Below are 26728 nucleotides of genomic sequence, written 5' to 3'. Positions count from 1 at the left end.
AAGCTTTCAGACTAATCTTGAGGTTAAATAATTCAACATCGCTTCAATGGTTTAAAAAACAATTGTTTTTGAAACTAAAATTCTATTCTATTCCAATCATTCCATCGTTAAAAAATCGCTTCAGAGTCATAAGCATGTTAACTTCCAGAAATAAATTTAAAAAAAAAATAAAAAATAAAAAAGAATCACCGAACGCTTTATCAAAAACATTGATCTAGAGGTCACAATTTTCAGATTCTGATAATGACAAGCTTTACTCGCGTCGCATGTACATTCACACGTGAAGATATGCATCTGGATTGATCTGTGGGGGGATAGAGAATCCGTATGCTTGCGCACGCGCTTTACATCATCGTACATATATACATGGGTATAGCAGCGACAGCATCAGCAGCAGGTTTACAATTAAATACAATATGCGCAGACAGGCGGATCGTCGAGGGGCAAACTAATTAGGTGTCGTCCGTGGTCCTGTCAAGAGAATTTGACAGGCATGGCCACCTATGGCGGAGAAGGGTGGTCGAACGGAGAGAAGGGGGGAGAGGGGGTCGGTTCGATGGCATTTCTCGGGTGGAATTAACCGTCCCTCTCTCTCTCTCCCTCTCTCCCTCTCTATCTCTATCCCTCTCTTTTTTCCTCTCCGCGGCCAACAGCGTCCTGAAGAGCCAGGGGTGTACGGTGAATGCGTCGTTCCTCGGTTTAATGCTGTAACGACGGTAACCCCTGCGTGCTACACAAGCAACCCTGCACCTCGGTGCGAGTAAATATAGAAATGCCAAGTGCCGGAGGACAGAAAACAGAAAAGCAAACGGTCTAAATATAAGAGCTTTCCGCCACGCCGTGCCAGATCTTCGTCGTCTTCGCATCCGCTCGGCAATAGAGGTGGTGCAACGGTGGTGGGTGCGCGGTTCTCAATGAAATTGCGAAAAGAAACTTCGTCAACGCCGAGACGCTGAGACGGTGAAACGCTGGGACGACCTCACCTCACCCTCCGTCTATTCCGAGACGATGAACCGGGGCGACGGAGACGGAGACGGAGAACGGAGTCCGGAGAGGATGGAAACGGTGCAGACATCCTCGTGGCTCCACACGTGGACCCGCACTGCTCGCCCCGCGTAAAACACACACACACGCACACACAGAAACACATACATATATATATAATGCAGTGGACAATCGCAACCCCCGGAATTAGATTTACCGAGCTGCAGTTGATTCGACCCCCGCATAGAGTTTCGACGACCGGGTCTTCGGGTCCATCCCCCCGTTATACCTACTTTCGGACGAGGACGCGTGCAGGGTGAAATGCTTTTACGAGGGGCGGGGGGCAGAGAATCCGCGAAGCGTCGTTACCGCAATGAAGGGGTGCACTTCTCTCCCTTTCTCGGTTTTTCTTTTTTTTTTTTCCACTACCCCCCCTCCCAAATCGTTGCACTCCCTTTCTTTTTCCCGGAACGGCCGGTGAGGTCGAAATGGATATAAATCTGATGAGCGAAGTTCATTTTCGGGATTATATCGCCTCACCGATACCGCGTATAAACTTCAGATTTATGGGGCATCGGGGGAGGATCTGCAACCGCCGACAGATTCTCAACTTCTCGCCATTCCTCCTATATAACCAAACTGCGGCTTGTTTCCCTGCTTATGTACGTCTATATACGTATAAGCTTTATAGGGGAATGGAAAAGAAAAAAAAAAGAAAAGAAACACCCTCGACAAAACGCTCCTTGTTTTTCGACTTCGTAGAGCCTCTTAATGCGAAAACATATTGTAACCGACAGCGCTTAGGTTTGTTCTCATTCTGATTCAACGGTCATACTTCACGACGTGAAAATCTGACGTTTTATTAAGTGATAATACATCCGCATTGCACTTCGAGGTTACTTCTAATTATTCTCAAATCAAAATACAATATAACCAATTTTCAACATATCGAACTGCCATTCGAAAAGTAATTTTGATCTTATCGGTTGTACCAAATTTCACGATTCTTTTATTTATCGATATATTTACGATCGACCGAAGGAACAAATTTTACAATTGAAGATGCATTTCGCTTGTTTTTTTTTCTTTTTCTTTTTTTTTTTTTTAATGCACGTGGCAAAAATTCGTTATTAAATTACGATTGGATAAAAGAACAAGCCACAATCGAATATTTGTTCTTCTAATTTTTTCTATACTTCATAATCGCCTAGCAAAAAAAGAAAATTCCGCTCGCAATAATGAAAGTAAGTAATAATTACAGGTTGAAATTTCAAAGGTGAATGCATGCACGTGCCCCTTTGAGGCCGAAGCGCTGAATGCGGTGTACCTAGACTTTAGAAAAGACTGACCTGAGTTTGTAAAGTGGGTAGATAGGTAAGTATATAAGCAGCTAATATAGCGAGTCAGACAGCGTTCTCTTCCGCAGCGAAAAGCGTCAAAGCCGACCCTGACAGGACCTGCCCTCGGCACCGAAGCACACCTACGTACACACAATTCATACATAATATACGTGCAACGTCATCGCCCGTCGTTGTTAACTTGTCGTAAAATATCGTCCGTTATTTTTCGGTCAGATTACGGATACGGAGTAAAAGTGAAAACTTTCCATGCAGATCGGCCCCGTGCTAAAAATGTCAAAAGCTAAAGAATGTCGAATTTTCGAGAAGCAAGCTCTTGCCGCCGAAAGATCGAAAAAATATAATAGAAACGAAAGCGTTCAGCCATTAGTTCGCTCGCCTTTCCCATCGACGATGATTAATGATTACACGATCGATACTGACGATGCAGATGCTGCAGGTATATAAGTCATATACCTACCTAACTATTTAATATCCGAATGATACGAGTATCGAAGCGTTCAATCATGCGTTCAGATACAATCGTTTGTATAACGATCGGTTGCAGGTATGTACATATAATACGTATATTATCGTAACACAAAATCATCCGCGTAACGATAAAGGGACGATTGTGAAGCTAGGATTGTATCACCATTATCGCGATAATTATACCGTGACAGAATCCTGAATATCCGAGTCACTCGCTCGTTCATTCGGTGATAATTCTCCTCTCCCGCATCAGAGCTGCTGCATTTTATTATTAAACAATATTATCACCGTAATGCAATGCTTGAAGGGGGATACAAGCGTCAACGTTATCCAATTCCCACACATAGAAACGTGACGTGAAGTTTTCGTTACGTGTATCATACTCAACGGAGAAAATTACACGGTGTAACACCCGAGTTTTCTCACCCCTCGCCTATATCTCGGCGTCGGAAGCGTTGCCATGCCGGTTGCATCTTCGCATTTTCGTTTTTGCATTGTGCTCACGCTCGCAATCTTATTACTGGCACACACGTGGCCTAATATTCTCTCCCCCGCCCTTACCTTTTCCATCCCCCGCATATCCTCCTCGTCTAAACCGACGGGCTTCTCCCTCCGGCTTCTCTTCATTGTTGGGATGCGACGCCCGTATCCGACGAGGGATGATCGAATGCTTGCGAAATTCGCAAAGCTTGAGGTGATATTCGAGACCGGCGTATATATCCACCTTTTCGCCCTTTTCGGCAGAGTACAAGCCTCTCGGATATAACATATATATATATATATAACACATACATGTATGCGTGTGTGTATACATATATACATATATATATATATATATATATATATATATATATATATATATCACATCATATCACTGGGAACGGGACTATTTTATATTACACCGTTTTATCAACGCCGAAACGTGGCCTCGAAATGAAAAATCGAGACACACGGCAAGGATCATTCCCCTTTGCGGCATCCTGTCGAGCCGTAATGACCTCTGATTCCGTAATGTGTATAATCGGAAAAATGGAAACCAAATGAGCGAGATAAAAAGTACGTACACAAGTGAAAATTGGATGAAAGGTGAAAAGTTTCGAGACCTCGCGTTGTCGGTAAGATGAATCTTTTACTCACCAATTAATCGACTCTGTTTGTTGTTCGGACCGGGAATAATACGCCTGGAGCAGTAGAGAGAAATGATAACATCGCAGTATCTGCAAGAAACGAAAAGACAAGTTGTATATCTTCTGTGATTTGTGTGATAGTTATAGCAAATAAAAACTAACGATAAGAGATAATAACTGTGTGGGTTATGGATTTCAATCACCACTCTGACCTCTGTACTAATGGAAAAAAGTGGTAATGGCTGACGGAGTCTTGAGACAAAATCCTCGTATTCGAAATGAATGCAATCTATTGAAGAAGGAAAAACAATGTTGAAGAAGGTCCCGCAGTTTGATATATATATATATGTTTTTTTTTTTTCTTACAAATATCGATAACTGCGTCTTCTCGCCTTCGGATATTGTTGTTGAAATGTATGTACGTATAAAGTATACATAGTAGAGAGGTCAGAGTTCCTTGGCTTTTCAGTCTGTTCCCCGCGACTATTTCATAGCTATACACATACATGTAGTCAGCACCACTGCATTATTCAATTCTGATCGCCGGCAATAAAGATTCGGAATAGCCCAGAGAAGGGGGACCATGGCCAGTGTGGCTCTGACTGTTAGCCCAAGGCACATTATATACATACATATATATATATATATATATATGTGTGTGTATATATGTATATGTATATCACAAGTATGGAAGAAAAGTCTTCTCTACAATACTTTAACCGTCGTTGGTTTTCTTTCTCCTCATTGTCTTCAACTCTTCCCATACCCTGCTGCGTACATACGTACATACATACTGTAGTACATGTATGTATAACACATACGCGGAAGAATAAGAATGAGAGAAAGAAAGGAGAAGTTCATCCTCCGTGATGTATTTTTTCATCTCTCACTTATTTCTCAAAGTCAGCAGAGCGGCAAGAGGAGGGGGGGGGGGGGGAGGAAAAACGTGGGCAGAGATTTTACGAGATTTAACAAGACGACATCCACCATAGTTCCCTCGGGTCCCCACACCTGCCGAGGGTTGCTATTTTCTAACGATACAAACCCCGTGTAACCAGGACAATAGAAGCCATTCGAGGATTGACACGAGCCTCGTATTACAGCAAGGTGGGGGTAACAAAAGGAGGCGTAAGACCTGCAACCGGGGTGAGCGGCTCGACGTTATGAAGAGATGTTTAACCGGGGTCTCACGCGACGTAGCCGTTTTGCCACCTTTAGACCGTAACGAGATTAGTTTCAAGTGACACTTGTCCGACGATCCCATTCAACGCTGATCCGATTCAATTTACCTTCTTCTTTGACACTAATATCATCCACCTGGCAATCGGAAGTCCGTATATTACACACACTTCGAGCTCCCACATTCGACCGTGCGTTAAAACCGCCGGCTATTTATCGGTCGTATCGTAAACGGTGCATTCGCGACGTGCAACAACGCCCGTTCTTATCGATTCGCAGTATAATAGCACCGACAGAGGCAGGCGGGACGAGGAGACGTTAATCTAATACAACAGTCGAGGGTGAGTTATGTCGAGGCTTAAGGGCATTAAATGAGATAGCTTTTACCGAAAGCCCATATTAATAATAATTATCAGAAGGTATACCTACATCAGGTTTCTACGAGTCATTTGATCCATTAGAAGTAACTACCACCCCTCGAACCGTGGCGTCGGTTGTAGCTTATAAGGTGTATATAGGTAATATCCGAAATAGAATCGCACTAAAACCCTTTACGATGCCAGGCGATAGCGTTAATTAAATCTAACCGTTGACTAAACCGCCTCTTCGAATACCTGTCAAACCGGGATACGTATACACATCCACTCGAAAATGGATCGGGCAATTAATATTGTAATACTCCAGGCTTCCTTTAAGTATGGTTAAATGAGGCGCGCTCTCTGTTACATACCGAGGATTATACTGCCTGCTCGTAGAAGCTGGCCTATCGGATATACGTAGAGCTGACGCGAGATACCATTTCACACCAGTGTCATAGGTGCGCGGACGGTAATCCCCTTATTAATATTAATGCCCAGAGAATTGATAATTAAAAGTCTGAAGCGCGAGATCGTGGCGAGAGGGAATGGAGTGGATGTCAGCCAGCGTCGGTTCCCCGTTAACGGTGCAAAAGGACAGTACCTAACTAGATATAAGTATAGAAACGCTCCTCCGAGTTCACGAGCAAAGATTTATCTGGAACCGGAGCACCGGTTGAACTACGTCGACCTAACGACCCCAGGGGCTTAACCTTTTACCTGAAGCGTGGAACGTTCAATTTCAGCTCACCGGCGGTATAACGGTGCGGTGTTCGCTTGTGTATCGAGTTACGCGGCCCTTTGTACGTCACCCCTTTGAATGGGAGAAAGAATGGCCGAGCGACGAGCGAGGCGGGAATAGAAGCCAACCTACAACGAGCGAAGAGAAGAGAATAGGAGAAAACGAAACGTAACCCTATCAGATTCTTTATTAGGACGTTTACTGCGGGTTGAAACTCTTTCTACGATTGTCCACGGTTACCGATGCATATCGTACTTGACAAAGCCAAGAATCGTGTGTCGCCTGGCGCAAGCTACGCTCTATGGTCTCATCTACTGCGTCTTCTTCATCCTCTCCGCATATGCATCATTCGAACAGATTTATCCCCCAGATATACCGACGAGTATAGCTTCATGTCGATTGTTACCTGAAACGCGAAACCTCGTAACTCTTTCCGAGTCCCCGACACATGCGGCTATTGATTTCAACCTAAAATATGAAGACACTGCACCGACACTCTTATCAGATCCGCCCCGCTCCCATTCGAAGCGATTGCCTTTTCCACATTCATCTTCTTCCTCCTCATCCTCCCATTTCATCCTCTTATTTTCACCGTCTAAATCGAATTATCCAACCCCGCTGTTGCTATAGTTTCTTCGCCGGTGTCACGGTACGCTGATGCTATTAAAAATTACTATCGGCTACTGGCTATATCCGTTTATTGGATACTCGTAACGATCAGCAGCTCTCGGCGAAGTGACTGCACCGTTTCTTTCCACCTTCGATTCACCCGGCATCATCCTCTAATTACCGTGATTACTTGCCCCATCTAACGAGGTTCCGGTCCGCACCCAGGAGACATCCACACCAGCCGAGGTAACAACACCTTCGCTGCTCTACTGCACACTACCCTATTCTAGTCCACTAGCCAAGTCTATCTTTCGAGGCAGAAACCCTTGTCGAAAGAGACAATCAATTCGCTTTCGAGTCTTCCTCAACCGCTTATTGAATTGGAATATGGCACGACTCCTCGAGTATATGTTCGTATTACGTTGTACACAGCGACCTGTTTTCGATCTTCGTACATCACGTCTGGTTTTATCCGTCGTCAGTTACGTGACAATTGGATCACACGGTTTGGTATCTGCAACAGCGAGATTGATCCAATCATCCACTCAGACTGCACTCAGCGCTGTGTATCGGTCCAACAGAACCCAACGCGAGCGTTCTAACAGCAATTACCTTTTTACTACAGCACATAGGGATCGGTCAATTTGCATTAGGTTACCATCGTGGTCACGTGTGCGTGTCGAAGGCAAATAGCGTGTATCAAAAGACAGGGAGCTGGGTAGGCTCTGCCTATCGGGGTCAGGTACCATCCTGCGGGACCAGCCTCGTGAAACGCCACCGCGAATGCCTACCACCATCAGGGTGAGCGTCACCTGCAGAGGTAGGGAGGGAGAGACGTACAGAGAGCAGCTTCGTGGTAGCGTGAACCTCCGATCTGGTATCCCGTAATTATACCACCAGGGCAACCTAATTTGCCTTATTGATCGGGAAGCGTAACCTAATTCCAACTAACTGATTTACCGTTGCAAATGGATTAACCCAGCTTGGCAAGTGAACGCACATAAACTATCCGCGGAACCGACACGCTGGTCGACACTGCCAGAGCACAAACTGACCCTGGACTCGGCGCCGATGCTGAATCCGGCATATCTTCTCCTTGAACAACGAGCCACCAGTCATTGAACCCGAGCTATAAATTTCAACCGTACGTATATTCCCATCCACTGATTGTCCGCCACGGTGAGCTCTAGGTGGAGAGGATTGCAATTTTCTCGAATAGATCGCCTTCATCATCGCGTAGGTGAAATTTGTTGAATATTCTCATCCCGATTTCCTTCGGTGACAGCTTCTGCGCTCGAGCTCTCCTCTCCGGCTCTCAGGGTGACTGTGATTGATTACTTAAGCTCGTTTCGAGCTGGGTTTTCCGAGAAACTGGGAAATGTAAGGCGTGGTGGTGTTGTGACGTTGTATCGGTAGCGGTGCACGTGGCGATGACGGCGAGACATTGTCAGTATTCGAATTCTCAACCGCCTTTTCCCCATGTTCTCATATCCATTTCCTGATGCGTACATATAACTGCCGTTCGCTCTCTGACCATCAGAGTCCAAATACCATGGACACACTGCAGCCATACTTTTGTTTCCCAGTAAATGCGGTCTATTGTCAAAAGCGGAAATTTACCGTTCCAATGTTCACTCTACCAGTGGCCAGAGATGCGCTCTTCGAAAGTTCAAGCGTAAAAAGTGATGCGATACGAGTTGTAACAGTAGCTCAACAATTAGTCGTAAGTTTAATTGGAGTCTTCGCGATATTCGAGATCGTTTTTACCAACTGCGCATTTCCACTTACCGCCTATGAGATTCGAAAGTCCAACGACCCGGGACAATCCACGAGTAGCTATAAGGACATTAGCCACGTAGGAAGAGCGTGAGGAGTTTGGTGCCAAAAACCATTCTGGGCTCATTTGCTGGGCAAACTATACGGTGAAATGTCGGCTCCACGGCGTTAAATACTGTTCGCTGTCGCTGACATTCACTTTCCTTCATTCACATACGTCGCTTCCCTCAATCTTTCTCTCCGCTAGATCCGGTCTGCACGGTTAGCAAAGATGTATCGTACGTATACAGTGAAGCGAATTCAACGGAGGAAGAGGATGGACCACGGGGTGTGAGACGAGGGTTGCGGAGTATATGATATTTCACGAATCCAGTCACGTGCCTGCTATATCTATAAATCCGTTGGAATTTGGCCACGGTCCAAATCTTAAACACCCCATTATTCGCTCGTTAAGTTTTTTACTACAGCTATGTATACAGGCGACCTGGAATCCCTCTCGATACCTTTGCCAAATTAGTTTTCCGCAGGGAACTCGGAGTGTACCATAAACGTAGCCCCCATTCAACTCGGCGACAGTGGTGATGGAAAAATATTATTTATTTAATACAGGATCTTTCTTGGCTCGCAGTTTTTTCCTGAAAGAGCGAGAAATAGGCGAAAACCCAACTTGGCGAAAAACCACCCTTTTGGAATTCCTTTTTTTTTTTCCTTTCCCCCCGCTCCAACTTCGTGCTCGCTTAATCATACTTCCATCCCCCACCTTGACATTTCGTAACTCAAATCATATCTCTCCCAGTGCCTACCCAGCCCGGTTTCATCCCGTAAAAAATACCCGACTCCTTCCATCCCATTCTCGCAACTGTCGCCGGATGCATTATATTTCGCTCCAACTGCTGCGACGCGGATATACCTACTAACGTACCGTACTCCGGGAAGATTACGCTCGTCGCATTCGCCCAGGAGATTTGCCTGAACGCCGGGGAAATCTGCATCAGGAGGATGCTGAGGTGGTACCGAAGCCGGGGAGTGGAACGGCGGAGGAGGGACAACGAGGATTGATTGATTTGCGCGAAACCAATACATATAACGCGCGTACTGCACATGACGACACGGAAACTCTTACGTGCGCCCATTGTGTACACCCACACAATATGTAATAAGAATTTTCATTGTGCCCGAGCCGATGCGATGGAACGACAACCATTACGCAGACGTCAACCGTACTGCGCCTCGAAAGCGAGTGGAAAACTAACATCGACGTAATTCTATACATTGTCGGGATCCTGGTACCTGGAGTCGGTGGTTCTCCTCACTCTAGAAAACCGGAACAACTGTCAACTGTGTTATATTCTTACGGGATTTTTATCTCGTCGCACGGTGCGATGGTTTGGTATGGAAAGAGAAAGACGAGCGGCTCGACAGCGCGATGTACTAGCTGGTAATGCTATTCATGGGTTCACGTGATTATCAGAAAACTATATTTATCCCTGCATACTGTATTAAATCCGAGTTTCCTCTCCTCTTACGAACTTCAAAGAAGGTCCTTGCGAATTTTCACTCCTCAGATTCAGTTCTCGAGCCCGTATTTTAACGGCCTCTTCGATTAGCCTCTCGCGAAGATCGTAACTGAGGGGGGAACTTATCCTCTTACCGATCAACCTCCAGTCCGGAATTTCCACACGAGCATAAATTCATCCGTATCATTTGGTTTTTCCAAAAAGAAGTCGCTCACGCCAACCGAACGAAACGATCACCATCGACTTCAGTAACCGCATCACCCATCTAATTTATTCTTCTCCTTTTTACTTCCAGGCTCCCTCCACCCCAGCAGCAGGTCACCGTGGGCTCCCTCGGAGGCGGCGGTTCCGCTGGAAACGGTGGCGCTCCGGGACAACCTTTGGCGATGCCGGTATTCCCGCTTCGCGCTGGTCCAGCTCCGCATTACTCGCCATATTCCCCGTCACGTTTCCACATTGACAAGAGATGCCAGCACCGATGCTCCTGGAAGTGTTTCTCGATCGCGTTAATACTCCTGGCTGTCGCCCTGACAGCGATGCTCGCCTACTTTGCGGGTAAGTTTCGAGTTCGTTATTTGGTTCTCGTGAAAATAGTCGACTCCCCGTTTCATCTCCTAATCGTTCGAAGGCTTTCCTGCAAGAAATGATAAGTGGTAGCGAGCTCTAATTTCCACCCTCTCTTCTTTAGAGCGTCTTATTTTTTTTTGCCCCAAAACCCTTCCTTCCTTCCTTCCTTCCTTCCGCCACAAAGTAGGTCTCGACCTTTTATATTATGGCTGGCGGGGTCTGGTCCTTGGGGCCTATAACTCAGCCGGCGAGAAAAGCTGTGGTAATACACGGCTAATGGCTCATACGCGCCGAGTGGTGGGCTTTATTCGGTTAAGGCGCACCACGGGGTTGGCCTTCTCATCCGGGGGTTGTGGAAAGTCAAGAGGATGGATGGCTGGAAGTGGCAAACAGCAACAGCAGCAGCAGCACGTGTGCCTGACTCCCAAGCGATGTGGCGAACGGCGGTTTCTCTGACCGCTCGTACATTTACACCGCATGAATCTAGAAATCAATACCACGGATGATCTTGTATCGATAAGGGGACTGATTGATAGTTCCTCTTTGACCAAGTGACGAACGAAGAATCGGCTCCAAGGTTAAAGGAGAAATAGGGGCCGATGCCGAATGATCGAAGAATCGGAGGATTTTCCGGGAAAAGAATGGCTCAGAGGGATTGCGGCTGAATTTTCGTCCTACCAACTCTCGCTCCGCAGTGACGATCATTAGGGATCTCCCGAGGACGAGAGAAGGAAACCGAGGAAACGGCGGACGGTATTGATTACACGACTTGACTCGAACGAGGTTCCTTGCGCGAAATCGCTTTTCCTCAACTTTTTATCATTTTCATCCTACATTCGGGCTGGTGTAACGAATCTACACCCAAGTTGATGAATGCGATTTACTTCAAAATTTCTATTACCTATTTTCCGGTGCAGTGTAGCTTACGTAGGTTATACAATATACATTTTTTATCAATTTCTCGCCGAGTTCTAAATCCTCTGTAGCGGCTAGCTAACCAAACTTTCTTAGTTCTAACTTCGGAGAATGAAAACTCTGCCCCAGTTTTAGCAATGATTAAAAAAGTGTTAAAGTTAAACGAAACAGCCTTCTATTATTGTTCTTTCTCATATTTCCTCGTACAGTGCTCAAATCCATGTATGTACACCTCCGTTATCTTGGGAACGGAAACCGCGAACAAAAACACAATATCAGTATAGTATAAAACAGAGTGAAATCGATCAAACGATGAAGGGACATAATAAATACAATTTCTTTTCTCGACAGAAAAAGAGTGGAAGAAAAATAAGAAGTAAAACCAGGTCACGGAGTAGCCGGCTATTTCCGGTGTAAAAGACTAGTCCGCGCTCGTTTTCTTCGACGAAATCCGATTACACATACCTACCCCTACAGCAGTCTGCTCTTCCGTATACTATCGATTTACTCGGGAGCCGGGGGCGGTGAAAGAATCGCCGTTCCGGCAATAGTCGGTTAAATTGTCTTGAAACGAGGATTACGTTGCCTGAGAGACAGCTAGACTCGAGTCAAACCCTTGCCAACCAACTCAGGAGTTTGCGACGCAGAATGTATACCTATAGAAGTCCAGAGTTTCGGTGAAGAGATTCCATTGAAACTGGGCCAAAGGTAGTTGCGATTATCAAGAGCATGTAATATCAGTCCGCCAAGCGACATTATTATACGTTGTGCGGAATATGAAAGAAGATCCAACAACAACAACGATTTTTCATGAAAAATTTTAACGAATATTTCCTTCGTCCGCCGTCCAGATTACAGTGCAGGGTGTGATTCAACCTCCGCAAAGTGGAGAGACGGAGGGTCGAGGGTTTAACGTACCTACGGACAGCGGGCCTGTCGATGATCGGACCCTTCACTGCCGCTCCGGATACGCGTCTGCACATCTGTTGTTTCCGCATTCCGCTAAATCACTAGCGGTGCAGGAAGGAGGGAAAATCCAATCTGCCTACCGCGACGAGACTCGCTTCTCTAAACAAGTCCGGCTCGATCTCCGAGAGTGGAGAAGCAGAGGTGCTCTCCATTGCAAAATCCCGAAACTACGGGGCAACGAGTATAGAGTAGATGCGTACGGCGGAACGACCGCTGCGTTTCCCGCGCGGACAGATTACCTCGGCTCACAGAATTCGGTTCTCCGCGAAGCGTTCGCATTAGCCGGTGCGAAATTGAAAGTGGAACAAAGCCCGCTCTCCAAGCGCGAATCAAGGACCGTGTACAGAGATGTGCACGGGTTTCACGGAAAGGCAAAATCGCGTAAGGACTTCACCGAGCTTCGCTCCTCGACCCGCACCTCCTGCGGTATTTTTCCACGTTTTTTAATTAATTAAATTTTTTTTTCTCCCCTCTTGTCTTTCATTCGGCCAAATAAATACGCTCATCGTCATGCGGGTGAAAAATGAGAATTTAACTTGAGATTATACCGTAGAACCTTCCTCATATAGAGCTATCCTCGATGAGCTGTGACCCGGGCGAGATGTCGACATGAAATGCGAAAAAATCGGGGGAAGGGGGGGGGGGGGGGGGGGGGGGGGGGATGGGACGAGTGGATGAGTGAGGGAAAAGAGGGCGGGAAAAGAAAGGCAAAAAAAAGAAGAAAATAAACTTCCCTCTTCCCTCTTAAGCGATGAATAATCCCCGCGGTAGGAACTCACCCCGGAAAATGAGCTCCTCCATTGATATCCGGGAAAATAATTGAAAAAGTTCAACAGTCAGATACGTCTCGTATCCTGGTCGTGCTAAAAGACATGTCCTTGCATCGCGTAATGCCTGTTTTCGAATGGAATTTCAGGCGATTAGAAAACTGACCTCTAACATATTACACAAGGATCATTCGTTTGACCATCTACCTAGAGCCAAGAACGAAGAGAATGGCAGCTTCCAGATGTCTCCTCCTCTTCTTCCATCGTCAGTGTCCGTCATTCAAGATTCGATAGGCATAAGCGAGCGTTTTGCCCGTTATAGATAGCTAAAGCGTTTCAAATTTCCGGCACTTGGATGTAAACTTGACCTGTCCCCGTCCATATATATGTATATATATATTGGGTTTGGGACGACCTAATACGCGATACGTGGGTTGAAACCTAACCAGCCAACTTCCCGCGTAGAATCAACCGCACCGGGATGACCACAACCGCGAATCGACGAGAAATAAGGTCGTTCGCAGTTCGGTGCAACTCAATTTCGTCCATCCGCGGATATACCTCCGCGTCCTATGTGGGTATATCCACGTAAATACACACGGTACGTGTAACCCTTAAAGATATATATCAAGAGGAGAGATATAAAAGTCTTCTCTACGGTGAAATAGCCCCTGCCAAGCTCTGGGCCAAATCACCATCGCCTGGCGTGTATGGGTAAAATCCGTGCATGTATAGAAACTTGTACCATGCAACGTAGCACATACAAGATTATATAGTACGCACCTGTATAGGTGTGTACAATAAACCTCACCGATACGTAGACAGGATTATAAATCCGGATGTGGGATTACAGCGACTCTGAAGAACCTAGTAGTAGCCATGAAAATCCACCCTCTAATAAACGGGGAGAAAATTGGAGTAAGAAACCGTGCAAAGGGATACGGGACTGGAAGGAACAAGGAGTTGGAATATCGCAGGAGAACAACGTAAGCTGTAAATACGAAGCCGGTAATTTGAAGCCGTTACGCCTTGGAAGGTAACCTCTTGAATTAATGTCGACTGAAATTGCGATGGTACCGCAAACGCAATTGTACAAACCCCCGCCCAGCCGGCAGCCTGCCCTCGCCAATCCACACCACGGCGAATAATAATTACAGTTAACAGCGAAAGATTACCTCAACACCGCAGATGCGACTAATTGTTCGTGAAAATTAAAAATTTTCTCATTATTAAAGGCAGGCACGATTACGACGACGACGGCGACGGCGACGGCGCCGACGATCAACGAGCTTCTTTGCGAATCGCCATTGTATTTCGGGGGTAAACAAAAAGGAATAAGGATAGAAAGAAGAAAAAATTCCTCTCCTCGACTACACGCTTTTCCGCCCATCTTTTATCTCCGCTGCAGAAAGCCCGAACTAATTAGTATCCCCATCGAGGAGATGTACGAGTAACTAAAATCTGACGGCGAAGAACGCGGAGTATGTACCGCCGGTCATTCCCGTACTCCCGATCCTTCAGGATCCGTGTGTACGACCGGTACTCCAACGGCTTCCGAGAGAGAGAGAGAGAGAGAGAGAGAGAGAGAGAGAGTGAGAGAGGGCTAATAACCCATGGTTACCGGAAAGCCCTATTGGCCTTCGAAATTAGCGATGATCCGTCAAGAACTCTCCTCTTTCGCCCCCGTTCCACGGTTCATCGGGTAGAGGGAAGGTAGCAGGGGATGCCGATGCCGTGCCGGAAAACTCGTCAATGTTTCCTGGAGGAATACTCCCGACCTAGCAACGAGGAACACACCAACGCAACGAAGCTCCGGCCCGGAGAGCCGACCGACTGCCATCGATCAGTTGCCAGGCTAATCTCTTCACCCCTCCAAAGTCATTCAACACTTTTATCTTGCCTTCATTTGTCTCCAAGTTTTCCCTTTACCTCCCTCGTCAGACTTTTACGCAGTGACGAGTGCACACCTGTCCCGTCGGAACTACTTAGCCATCGCTATCGGCATGAAAAATCTGAATACCTGACCTCACGCATTACAGCTCTCGGTGGTAAAGATTGATAGTCGGAATACTGGGAAAAATAATTTTGATTCTTTGCCACGTCTGATTAATTAATACCGGTCTGTTGCTGAGCCAGTCATTTATTTGGTAATGAGTCGAAAGCTTGCGAGGCTTTTTACTTTACCGTAGACGCCAACTTACAATATTCGTCTCACGATCAGTCAGTCTTGTGAGAAACTTTTTCTTCGACCGATCTCGACATGCACGTTTTTCTCTGTTCCAGCTGTCAGCTCAATGCGACCGATGGACAGCACCAACTGTATCCTCGTGCAAGACGTAAAAGCTGTTACCCACGAGAACGCGCACATGCACGATCCGATATCGACGCCAATTCCCACAGAAGGTAAGAGCTTAGCTGCAGTATCAAGTGTTCCTACACTCGTAGATGTAATAGAATAAGCAAACTACCACGACCAGCTGAAACTGAACGTCGAGTAAACCGTATAAGAGTTCGATTGCGATCCTCGTTGGTGTTCTAAAAAAAAAAGGATAAATTGCACTTTGGCGAATAGCGGTCTCAGGTCAATTTCGAACACCGCAATATTGTCACCCGGTCAATCTGATCCCTGCAGAATCTCTACCGACGAGCACAGCGGAGCACTCCAGTGCCGCGGACAACATCGGCGACCAGCAAAGCGACCCGCAGATCCAGCAGTCCGCCCAATGGCCAGCCGTCCTCGAGCTGCGTGCCTATAACGTGGCTCATTCTGCCGTCATACCGCCATATCACTTCTGGAACTCGGAGTTCCGAAACAAACAGCCAGCCTTTATTCGTCTAAACTTTACGTTACCCTGGGGTGCGAACTTCGCTGTCTACGGTCGGCGTAACGTCGCGCCCAGTGTAACGCAGTACGACTTTGCCGAGTTCGTGAAGGGCGGCCGGGTCGACCATCGACTGAAACGAGAAATCGTCCCGGCGGACGCCGTGAGCTTTATGAAATCGGAAGAGGGCGTTTCGGGTGACCCTTACCAGGCCGAACAGCCATCAGCGACTCGGAACGTCCTGGCAAAGCGATCGCTGGTCGAACCGATGCTGGTGAACGTGACCCTCCTTCAGTTCCTGGACACCGGTCGCTGGTTCCTCTCCGTCTACAACGACGAGCTTCAGCCGCATAAGGTCAGCCTGGTCGTCACCGAGGCCGAAGACATGTCGACCACTTGTCCGAACGACTGTTCAGGTCGGGGTTCCTGCTACCTCGGTAAATGCGACTGCATCGATGGCTATCAGGTTAGTGACGCCTGACCTTTGGCTACCGGACTTCCGTCAACTTCTCTCCCTGTCTCTCGACTGTCCCTCTGTACTCTTCGATCTTTCCGATCCTCTCTTCGCAGGGTGCCGACTGCAGCAAAAGCGTATGTCCGGTCCTCTGCTCGGCCCACGGTCAGTACGGAGGTGGAGTGTGTCACTGCGAAGATGGATGGAAGGGTGCCGAGTGCGACGTGCCTCTGGGCGATTGCCAGGTCCCGGACTGCAACCAGCATGGACAGTGCGTGCGAGGGTCGTGCGTCTGCAGCGCCGGATGGAAGGGAATCTTTTGCAACGAGCGTGAGTAACTTTGCAACGAGTCCAAGACCCCTCGTAGTTCCTAGCCATGATTGACATTCGGAAACCGAACCCCTGACAACTTCTTTGACGTTATTCAAATGTCGCACGCGCGGCATAAGACGTTGCAAACTTGATATCCGAATACCGGACGCTCTTTGCTTAAATGGACACGAATTTTCTCCGCCGTGTATAAATAGGCATATATGGTAAATAGGTACGTACGTGGATAACAATCGTGCGTGAAACTTTATAGAGAATCGCTGCACGGCATTGTTCTCGCGGCCTTAGCATCTGTCCGATATAATAAATAAGGAGGTAAATTATGGTGTTACCGAGCTACCAGGTAATGCATAATAAGACGTGTGAAACTACGAGGTCCATTGTCTCGTCGCGATAGTCGTAGAATTTTGGTGGTTGGTGCAGGCAATAGCAGGGGTTAAAGGCGTATTCCGTAGCCTCAAGTTTAGAACAATAATTTCACAGTCGTTGTTGTGGTTCTATAGTGTATAATACCACATGCATAGTTCTGCTTTCGGCGAACAAACTGCATCCTGTAGTGCATCGAGCTTTCCTTGCAGTCGACCACGGGTAGTACACTTTTCTTGTCGTAAGACCCAGGACAGCCAACTTTGGCCGCAAGTGTAATATGCTAATATGCACGTATATCAAAAAGCGAGGTGGGTTACAAAGAGGCGACAAATTGCCTTCTACGTACGATACCTGTACACTCTTTTCGCATAAAATAAAAAGCAAGATGAAGAGAAGAGAGAGAGAAAGTGAACAAAAAAAAGAATAAAACCCGTAAAATCGAACCCAGTATATATAGCGTGAATATTTTATTACTTTTTTGCAATTCATTTTCATGTACCTGGAACTATAGCTTACAGATCGTTGGAAATCGACCTTTCGTAGTCGTTGGTTTGTCGTCATTTTTCCGCCATGGTAATAGCGCGAGTAAAGCTATAGACGACCGGGCAGGGAAAAGCAGGCAGTCTGCAACCTTTATACCGGGATTATAAAAGTTGGTCCTAAAACCAAACGACGTCTAAAAAATATGACACCGCTCCCCTTTCCCTTATAAAAAGACAGGGGAAAGGTAGTTTCACGTCGCGAGGTTGTCGCCGGCACACACGTGAAAACCTCGTCCCGGTATTATCCCGGTAGGTATATCATACAGCGAAGGGCTACTGTGTCAACTTCAAGCGTCGTTTTTATCCCGTATATTAACGACGCGACGCCCGAGGATCCGAGAGCGCGGAGCGTGCGGGTTACATGTAAAAAAGTTAATATAAAATAAATAAAACGGTGGAAATTAGACGAAGAAAAATCCGCATAGATGGATGTATACGTGTGTATATAAGTAGATTCGACGATAATATCGCATCGCGAGGTAATTACCGCAGCAATTTAATCGCCGGCGTAGCTTAAAGATCGCAGATATACCTTAATGGGGGTGGTTAAATGAGTGAGGTGACGTCGTCGAGTCATGGAACACAGTTTCGACTCGGAGGTTCTTGCCTCCATCTGCAAGCTTTCTATTCCTGAGCCCCGAGTGAGTGTATTATTTATTCATATTTGTCACAGCACCATTAATTCACCGTAGCAGGCGGCTGCCCGACCGACTCCGAGTCGCGGGAGATTCCAAGATATTTGTAATATACGAGCTGTATTCACGGAACGAGACACGGCCAAGCCTGTTTGGCTACCTATAATTAATCCGCGCAATGCATTTCACTACGAAGAAACGGGCCGCTGGGTGGGTGGAAAATTTGCATCCTCGGCAAGCCGCGCTTAAGATCAACCGCTGAACGCGTCCTCCGCTATGCAATATGCATTTGTATGATCGGGTCAGTTTCGTTCACCTTGTGCATGGTAAATATCCGCGGAGTAAACCGCGGCGGGATTTCAAAAATCCCGCCACACCGAACGTAATATTTTTTTATTAGCCAATTCAGCCGCGGGACATATAACCGGGAATATTGGAATGATGGAGGAAATAATGTCGTATAGAAACGGTTGACCGCTCGGCCGTCGGCCGTATCGTATAACGGATAAACAGTCCGATGGGTGTGTCGAGGCATCGTCGTATTATAGCGGAAAACTGCCGTAGCGAGGTTTAATAATTCCGTATCGTTATATATATATATATATGTATATGTATATGCATTGTGCAGCAAACCTCGATAAGACGCATTACAGTTTCGAGGAAGTGAGGATAGAAGAAAATAATCGCGAAACACATTTCTTGCAATTTCGTGAATGGAAGACCAGCTTATTATATGCATTATATACGCGTGGCATGCGAGCGCAATTACTCTGACTTTGCGGTGCTGCAGGAGCGAGGAATAAATAGAAAGGAAAATTATAAAGAGCTTTGCCGTAATTTTATTTCCATACAACGGCGCTAAAACTTCTCGTCGCGGTCGTCGTTCTGCGCCGAGTAGTTCAGGTACAAAGACTCCGAGCACTTGGGATGGCGCCCCACTTGACTTTCCATCTTCTCCCCGAATCTGGATACATACTATACGTAGAATGAAAATGCTGTGATGAAACATTTTCTAGGAGGAAAAAAAAATAATTCAATATCGCGTAAAAATTTATCCCTCAAGTTGAATTTTCGGTACTGACAATATACCCTGTCGAAGCGAAACGTTTTTTTTTTTATTTCTCTCGATAAATTCAACTCCGTAGTTTCGAAAATAGGTACCTAAATCTTGAATCTATGACCCGATATCCTGGCTGCTTCACAGTCCTGTATAAAATGGATCGTGAATCCGATTCGCGCAAGTAACCAGCCTCAATTAGCTACGTAGCGAAGATACGGAATACCTTGAGCCACTTCGAACCGCGATCGAGTCACGTAGAGAAGAAGAATCTTAGTGAACTCGAACGATTAAAACAACCGAACTCAATTAACCCCGCGTACCTACTCGAAACGCGGTAATAATCCAGAGCTGACTTTAATTCTACCAAAGTGCAGCAAACTTGAGCGCAGCCCCTCACGATCGAAAAGAAATCACTTAAAATTAGCCACAGAGCCACGTGTCCCCGTAATTTCCCATATCCCGCACGCCAAGATGGTGCAAATGTGCCTGAACCCAGTGATCGTTTCGCAGCCGATTGTCCAGACCCGAGTTGCAACGGTCACGGGACCTGCGTCTCCGGCAAGTGTTACTGCAAGGCTGGATGGCAGGGAGAACGCTGCAACCAGGTCGATCAGCAGGTGTATCAGTGTCTTCCCGGGTGCTCGGACCACGGAACTTACGATTTGGAGGCAGCATCCTGCATCTGCGAGGAACACTGGACCGGTGTTGATTGTTCGCAGCCAAGCTGCGGCCTCGACTGCGGTCTTCACGGATCGTGCGAACAGGGACATTGCAAGTAGGTTCGATATAATTATCCATAAATTGAGACCGTAAGGCCATGCGACGGTTGTGAGACGATCAAACACGCCTGCTTTGACTTTGACAAAGGTGTCACGACGACTGGACCGGCTCCAGGTGCGATCAGAAGCCGTGCGATGTTCGCTGCGCCGATCAGGGTCAGTGCAAAAATGGAACGTGCGTCTGCAGCCAGGGATGGAACGGTCGACATTGCACGTTGCGTAAGTCTTTACCGAAGTGAAATAATACCCCTCTGATTTTGCGATATTAGGTACGCCGTGAACTTGTCGTGTGTGAATAAAGGTTTCGAGGTAACGAACCGTCGACGTTTCGTTATCAATTCGGTGAACGACGCGCGAATTTGTACCTTTATGTATACATCGTACGAAATAAGCTTGATTAATCCTTGCGACTAAAATGCAGCCGGATGCGAGAACGGGTGCAGTCGTCACGGTCTCTGCACACTGCAAGAGGGAGAATACAGATGCGAGTGTTCCATCGGATGGGCTGGACGAGACTGCAGTATTCGTCTTGAAATGGAATGCAACGACGACCTCGACAACGACCAAGGTATGCTCGCGTTTTAGTTTCTCCAATTATTATCCGTCGGGGGAAGACGGTGAATGTAAGGACAATTGGCGCGATAGCGGATCCCCTGAATTGAAACTAACTCGCGCGGGCCAAATGGAACGTGGCAAATGTCGTCGAATTATCAGCGGGCGATTCTGTCGTACCTACATACAATATATATTTATACATATATATATATATATTCAATATTTCCACCGTTCCTCGATGTTGCGTGTAAGCTTCGAAATAAGCACGATCATGTTTTTGCAGACGGAATGGTCGACTGTTCGGACAGCGAGTGTTGCTCGCATCACGCCTGCTCCGATCACATAATGTGTTTGGCCAGTAACGATCCGGTCGAAGTACTGCTGAGAAAACAGCCGCCAAGCGTGACAGCATCCTTTTATCAAAGGGTTAAATTCCTTATCGAAGAAAACAGCGTCCAGAGCTACGCGCATATGGACGAGTACAGCGAGAGGTAGGAAACTCAATTTCTTTTAAGCTATCAAAACTTCAATCTGATTATAGTTGTATCGATATTAATCTCGTATAATTCAAACGAATAATACTTTCGATCAAACAAGCCAGACAATATATTTCACTCTGTATTCGAGCGAGTAAAAATCATTGTATTTTATTATATTTTTAAATGTGTAGAAATTTATCGTAAAACAAAAAAAAAAATCTCACAACCGTTGGAAAAATATTGTCCGACATGTTAAGATGTATATTATTCGCGATGGGGACGTTTTGTAAACGATAAATTATCGCAAGCTACTTACATAATATATTCCACACTCTATTGAATTTCTTAAAGCTCTGTATTTTCTCTCACTCTCTCTCTCTCTCCCTGTCTCTCTCTCTATTTTGCTTCACGACGCGGAACGAGAGTAAAAAAGAAAACAGTTTGTTTCGATTAAAGAGAAAAACTTGTTCGGCGCAGATATGAGAAAAAAAAAAAAACCAGTATATTTTCGCGATGTGATTTTACGTGATATCGCGACTGTAATATTGAGTGTTGCATATCGAAATCCTCATCGCGGATATAGATACAAAACGATGGTCAATATATAATCACATTGACTATCCGCTACGTTTTATCCTTGGATAAAAATTGATAGCCCGAAAAGATGAAATTTGAAAAGGGAAAAAGGAATTTAAAAAGAAAAAAAAAAAAAAAAAAAAAAACGAAAAAGAAAAAGATGGAAAAGAGAAAAGAGAAAAGATATTTAGAGTTCAGGGCAGCTTAGCATCCGATTGTGAGTTACAACCGCGTTGAAACACCACGAGGATGTCATGGGTGAGCCCGCAAGTCTAGTGGGTGAAGAAACCCGCAAAACCCTAACCCCGAAAAGCCCGAGAACCCCCCCGCCGCAATACCGTCATCCCGTGATCCTGGTCCTCGTGTTTCACCCTTCCCTCCCCCGAATATCAGATCTACGCTAATTCACCACCTCAGACACATTGCCGAACAAAACATTATTATTATATCTATACTTTACCCGTAATATCAAGTTTCAAAGCGATCTGCGAAACGTACATTTGAAACTACGTACAACGAAAAGGAAAATTTAAATATTACCTAGACAAATTTGGATATGTATGCATCATACCTATCTTCGATGTTCGCGGTCTATCCTTGGTCGCAATTGCTGTTTTATATGATACATATAATACTTGTTTTTAATTACGTAACGTATTTCGATACCTCTCTTCATTTTACTTGTTGATCGTTACTTATTTTTCGAAATTCTTATACGTGTAACACACACACACACACACATATATATATATATATATATATATATATATATATATATCCACACACGTTATATAGGAATGAGCTGTTTAAACGCACTGCTGCAGCTTTAAATCGCGAGTGCAACTATTAATAGTATATTTGCACGTGCCCATTACCCTGGGCAAATATTAAACTTCAATTTTCCTACTGCAAGGTTTGATACATACATAGGTATATACTCGTATCAAGTGCGATAGTCGAAACAGTATAAACACGTCTCTGGAATGAATTTAAAAAAGAAAACCGTTTTTTCTTTAAATTTTTTTTTTTTTGTTAAATTTAAAATACCGTCATTTAGAGTACCAGAAAGCCACACTCATGGGTCGCTTTGCGATTCGGAAAGTAAACTTTTTCAACGAAAGTTTTTCCACTGAAACGTATATATACACGTACCTACATATTATATTTCTCCATCGAATGTCATACTTTACCGTTCGCGAAAAATTTTAATAACATAGCGAGAGAGTCGTTCTTTTATTGTAATTATATTTTTTGTTTCGTATCGTTTTGTTTCAACGCGATATTAACTTGCGAAAGGTAGATTGTTCGCTTCAACTTTTTTTCCTTCGACATTTTCTTTTTGTCACTTGGTGCGTACAGTATGATACATCGTTTATATTATAAATATCGCGTGGTATAATGTGTTTTGAACGGCAATGGCCTGAGCGTACGACTGAAGCGTAGTTGTCTGAAAAGAAATTCGGGGGATTCGTGTATTTTGTCTAGTGTTAAACCCTCTGTGTTTACCCAAAAACCACCACCACCACACCATCAATCTCACCCACAGCTGAGCCCCTCGAGTGGCTCGAATTTTATATAAAAGATGATAAATCTTTACATTTCAAATATATCTATAATATATATAGATCTGCTTTTGATTTCTTAGTTACTTCTTTTTTCGTACTGTTAGACAAATAGCTTATTATTATTCTTATTGTTATTATTATTATTCAAATTATTCTATACGAGAGAAAAACAGTTTTTACGCACATACGTATATAAATATATATATATATACATATATATATATATATATATGTGTATATATACACACACACATATATATATACGTATATATATGTATATACGTTCAACACGTATCTGTATGCGTACGTACGTCGATTTTCAAAATTGCCTCATTTCTCGTATACTGGCCATTTATTCAAACTTACTGCAAGAAAGAGAGAAAAAAAAAAGAAAAGACAGAAAAAGAAAAGAATCATGATTAAAATTATTATGTAATACTCTTAGTATGGTAGACACAAGTTTGAAATATTCACAGTTATTTAATTTTCATTTTTACGTTCATATTTTCTTTGTCCTTTTCTGCGTTGCGTTATATACATGTGCATATTTAAAAAACTGCAAGGCCTGTAGCAGCTAAAAAGCGCTATAGATATTTAACCTGTCTTTCAAAGTTCGTGATCATTGTTTTCTTGTTTGTTTTTTATTTTTTTATTTTTTTTTTTGTATTCTCTCATCAATTAACTATCATTTTTGAGCAATCATCCAGAAGAAATTATTACAAAACTTTATACAGCGAAAACGAAAGAGTAAGAACAACGCGCCTATCGAGTAAAGTCGAACAAAAGCTTTGTCAAAAGTAAATTAAATACAATTAAAAAATTTCTGTGCCTAATTCACCTCTCAAACTGATCTGACAGACTTGGGAATAAAAGAAATTGTACATGTCGTAAATTTTTTTGCACAATGCAAAATTTAAATAATCTTTGGATTTTCACGGCTGTCCTCGGTGAATAATTTCTGAACAATCCCTCAAAGTTTTCCGCCTATAATAGTATGTCGCTTCGGCCAGGCGTAATATGGTAAAATTGATAATAATGGTCAGTCAGTTGGTTTGATACGCTAGCTATTCGTGTTTATTATCAATATATTATTATCATGTAGTTTCCAACTTGTGTCTGTCATATGTATACCACTCTATGTTGAACGATTCTGGGAATAACTGTGTACATTCATGTGAGCAAATGGACGTATGTATGATGGGTACGCTTGATTAGTGTGTGTCTACGTCTATTGTTTTTGTAACGCCATACAGAACATTGCAACCGCATTAAAATTATAATCGTTTTCCTTGTTCACGTTGATAAATATATATAATATATGTATACATACGTTATATATTATATATAAACATATATACATGTAACTACTGTTGGTAATTTTCAAAGAATTACTCGCCGATCACAATTGTATATTTGCCTAAAAGAAAATATCGATATACTTTTTCTAATATCGGTGAATTTCTCGACCTTGCCAAATGTACGCAACAATTTCAAAGATGCTCGATTTTTGATTTTGTTGGATAAAATACAGATTAAAAGAATGAAAATAAAAAAAAAGAAATATATATACATATATACATTACCGTCAAAATATGTATGTATGTATATAGAAGTTTGTCTTAATTTCTTGTTTTTTTTTTTTTTTCTTTTCTTTCTCTTTAGTTTCTTGTCCTTTGAATCAATGTTTTTGCTATCGCTGGTAAATGTATATATTATATATCATATACGTAGAAAATGTTTAACACATGTTACCACCGTGTGTATACATATTATACGTATATGTGTTTAATATATTGAAATACGTGTGCAATGTTGCGTGTGTGCATTGTCTACCCGCCACCGCGGGTTCTGTGACCGTGGTAACGTAACGCCCTTTCTTCTCGTTGGTTTTCCCACACGTAGTGAGTTCTGGAATAACTTTACACCGCGGTAAGTTGCAGCTCAGCTCTCGCTAATCGTTCATGTCCAGCCATCTATGCTCGTCGCTCGTACAATCATCTTTATATTATACATTATTATACATGTTTTGTAAAAAATTTTCCTCCTCACCAACAATTATTATATACACCTATTCATTGATTTTCGTCATCATTTCAATTTCCTCAATTTTTCACTCAATATTCTTTCCTTATTTCGTTTAAACTTTTAGTGAATTTATCTCTTACTTCATATTTATTTACTTCATATTTCATCATCTGCTTGATCTCATTGTCCCCGTGTGTACTGTCTTTTATCAGTTTATATCGATCTGAAAAAAAAAAAAAAAAAAAAAAACGACAAATATTGCCTTCCACTGTCATTGAAACATGTACGCAATACAAACTTGCATTGATATTTTTCGTTAGTACGGTTAAAAATTGTCCAACGATAAAAGATGTTCAAAATATCGGATTTCAAAATTTTTATTTTTTTTCCGATATACTTCAATCGCTATAGCTTTGCAATAAAAATTTACGGCACTGTATTGTGTATAAAGCAATGAAAGAAGAAGCGTAAATTATTCACATGTAGATATATAATTAAAAAAAAAAAAAAAAAAAGAAAAAAGAGGAAGAACCTCGCATTCCAAACAAAACGACGAAAAGAAAAGAAAAAGTAAAAGTTGTCTTTGTGATGTCTGTGATATTGTTGTCAGGCTGTTTTTGTTTTTTGTCTTGTCTTCTTGTCCATTAGATAATAGATATACATAAGTATGTTACATTATACCATTAAAACCCTGGTCTTGTGTTGTTTGTGTTGCCACGCTTGCACTTGTACATCCTGTCAAATTGTCTATAGTGAACGTCCTATGTATAGTTATATACACCGCTGACTTTACATTGCGTATATTAAACCAAAGATATACAGTTTATATGTATATAAATTATATGTTTTCATTATTTTTTATTTTTGTTTTTTTTTTACGATAAAAGAAAAATAATAATAACACGATATATGCATATATATCACGCAGCATAGTTACTTCTTGTTGTCGTTGTTGTTGTTATCATTCTTTTTTTCTCGTTTTTTTTTTTTTTTTTTTTTTATTTTTATTTCAAAAGATACTTTCCTTTCACTTAGTTTTAGTTTAAATCTGCAGAAAGACAAGAAAATTTATAACGTTAACGTGTTTTTGCTTCGAAGCAAAATAATAACGTAACGAAAGAAAAAAAAAAAACCGAAACGAACGAACAAGCAAGAAAAAAGGAAAAAGGAAAGAAAGAAGAATATGATGATAATGATAAT

At 43.7% G+C, this 26728-nt stretch overlaps 1 protein-coding gene across 7 annotated transcripts in view; it reads left to right on the top strand.

The window, feature by feature from the left end:
- Positions 1 to 26728, top strand: part of Ten-a (tenascin accessory) — a 488025-nt gene that overhangs the window by 449799 nt on the left and 11498 nt on the right. For 6 of the 7 annotated variants that reach the window (XM_046630321.2, XM_046630324.2, XM_046630319.2 and 3 more), the window contains 9 exons: positions 10415 to 10674; positions 15621 to 15740; positions 15970 to 16625; positions 16730 to 16943; positions 20060 to 20324; positions 20417 to 20547; positions 20750 to 20896; positions 21167 to 21374; positions 25406 to 25432. In XM_046630321.2, the coding sequence (XP_046486277.1) occupies positions 10415 to 10674; positions 15621 to 15740; positions 15970 to 16625; positions 16730 to 16943; positions 20060 to 20324; positions 20417 to 20547; positions 20750 to 20896; positions 21167 to 21374; positions 25406 to 25432 (2028 nt within the window). The remainder of the gene's footprint in view (positions 1 to 10414; positions 10675 to 15620; positions 15741 to 15969; positions 16626 to 16729; positions 16944 to 20059; positions 20325 to 20416; positions 20548 to 20749; positions 20897 to 21166; positions 21375 to 25405; positions 25433 to 26728) is intronic. The other variant, XM_046630325.2, reaches the window with a different exon arrangement.

The sequence above is a fragment of the Neodiprion pinetum genome, chromosome 6 (assembly GCF_021155775.2).
Source record: "Neodiprion pinetum isolate iyNeoPine1 chromosome 6, iyNeoPine1.2, whole genome shotgun sequence".
NCBI classification, from domain to species: Eukaryota; Metazoa; Arthropoda; class Insecta; order Hymenoptera; family Diprionidae; genus Neodiprion; species Neodiprion pinetum.
Note: the sequence above shows the minus strand (reverse complement) of the source record. Positions and strands in the feature narration are given on the sequence as shown.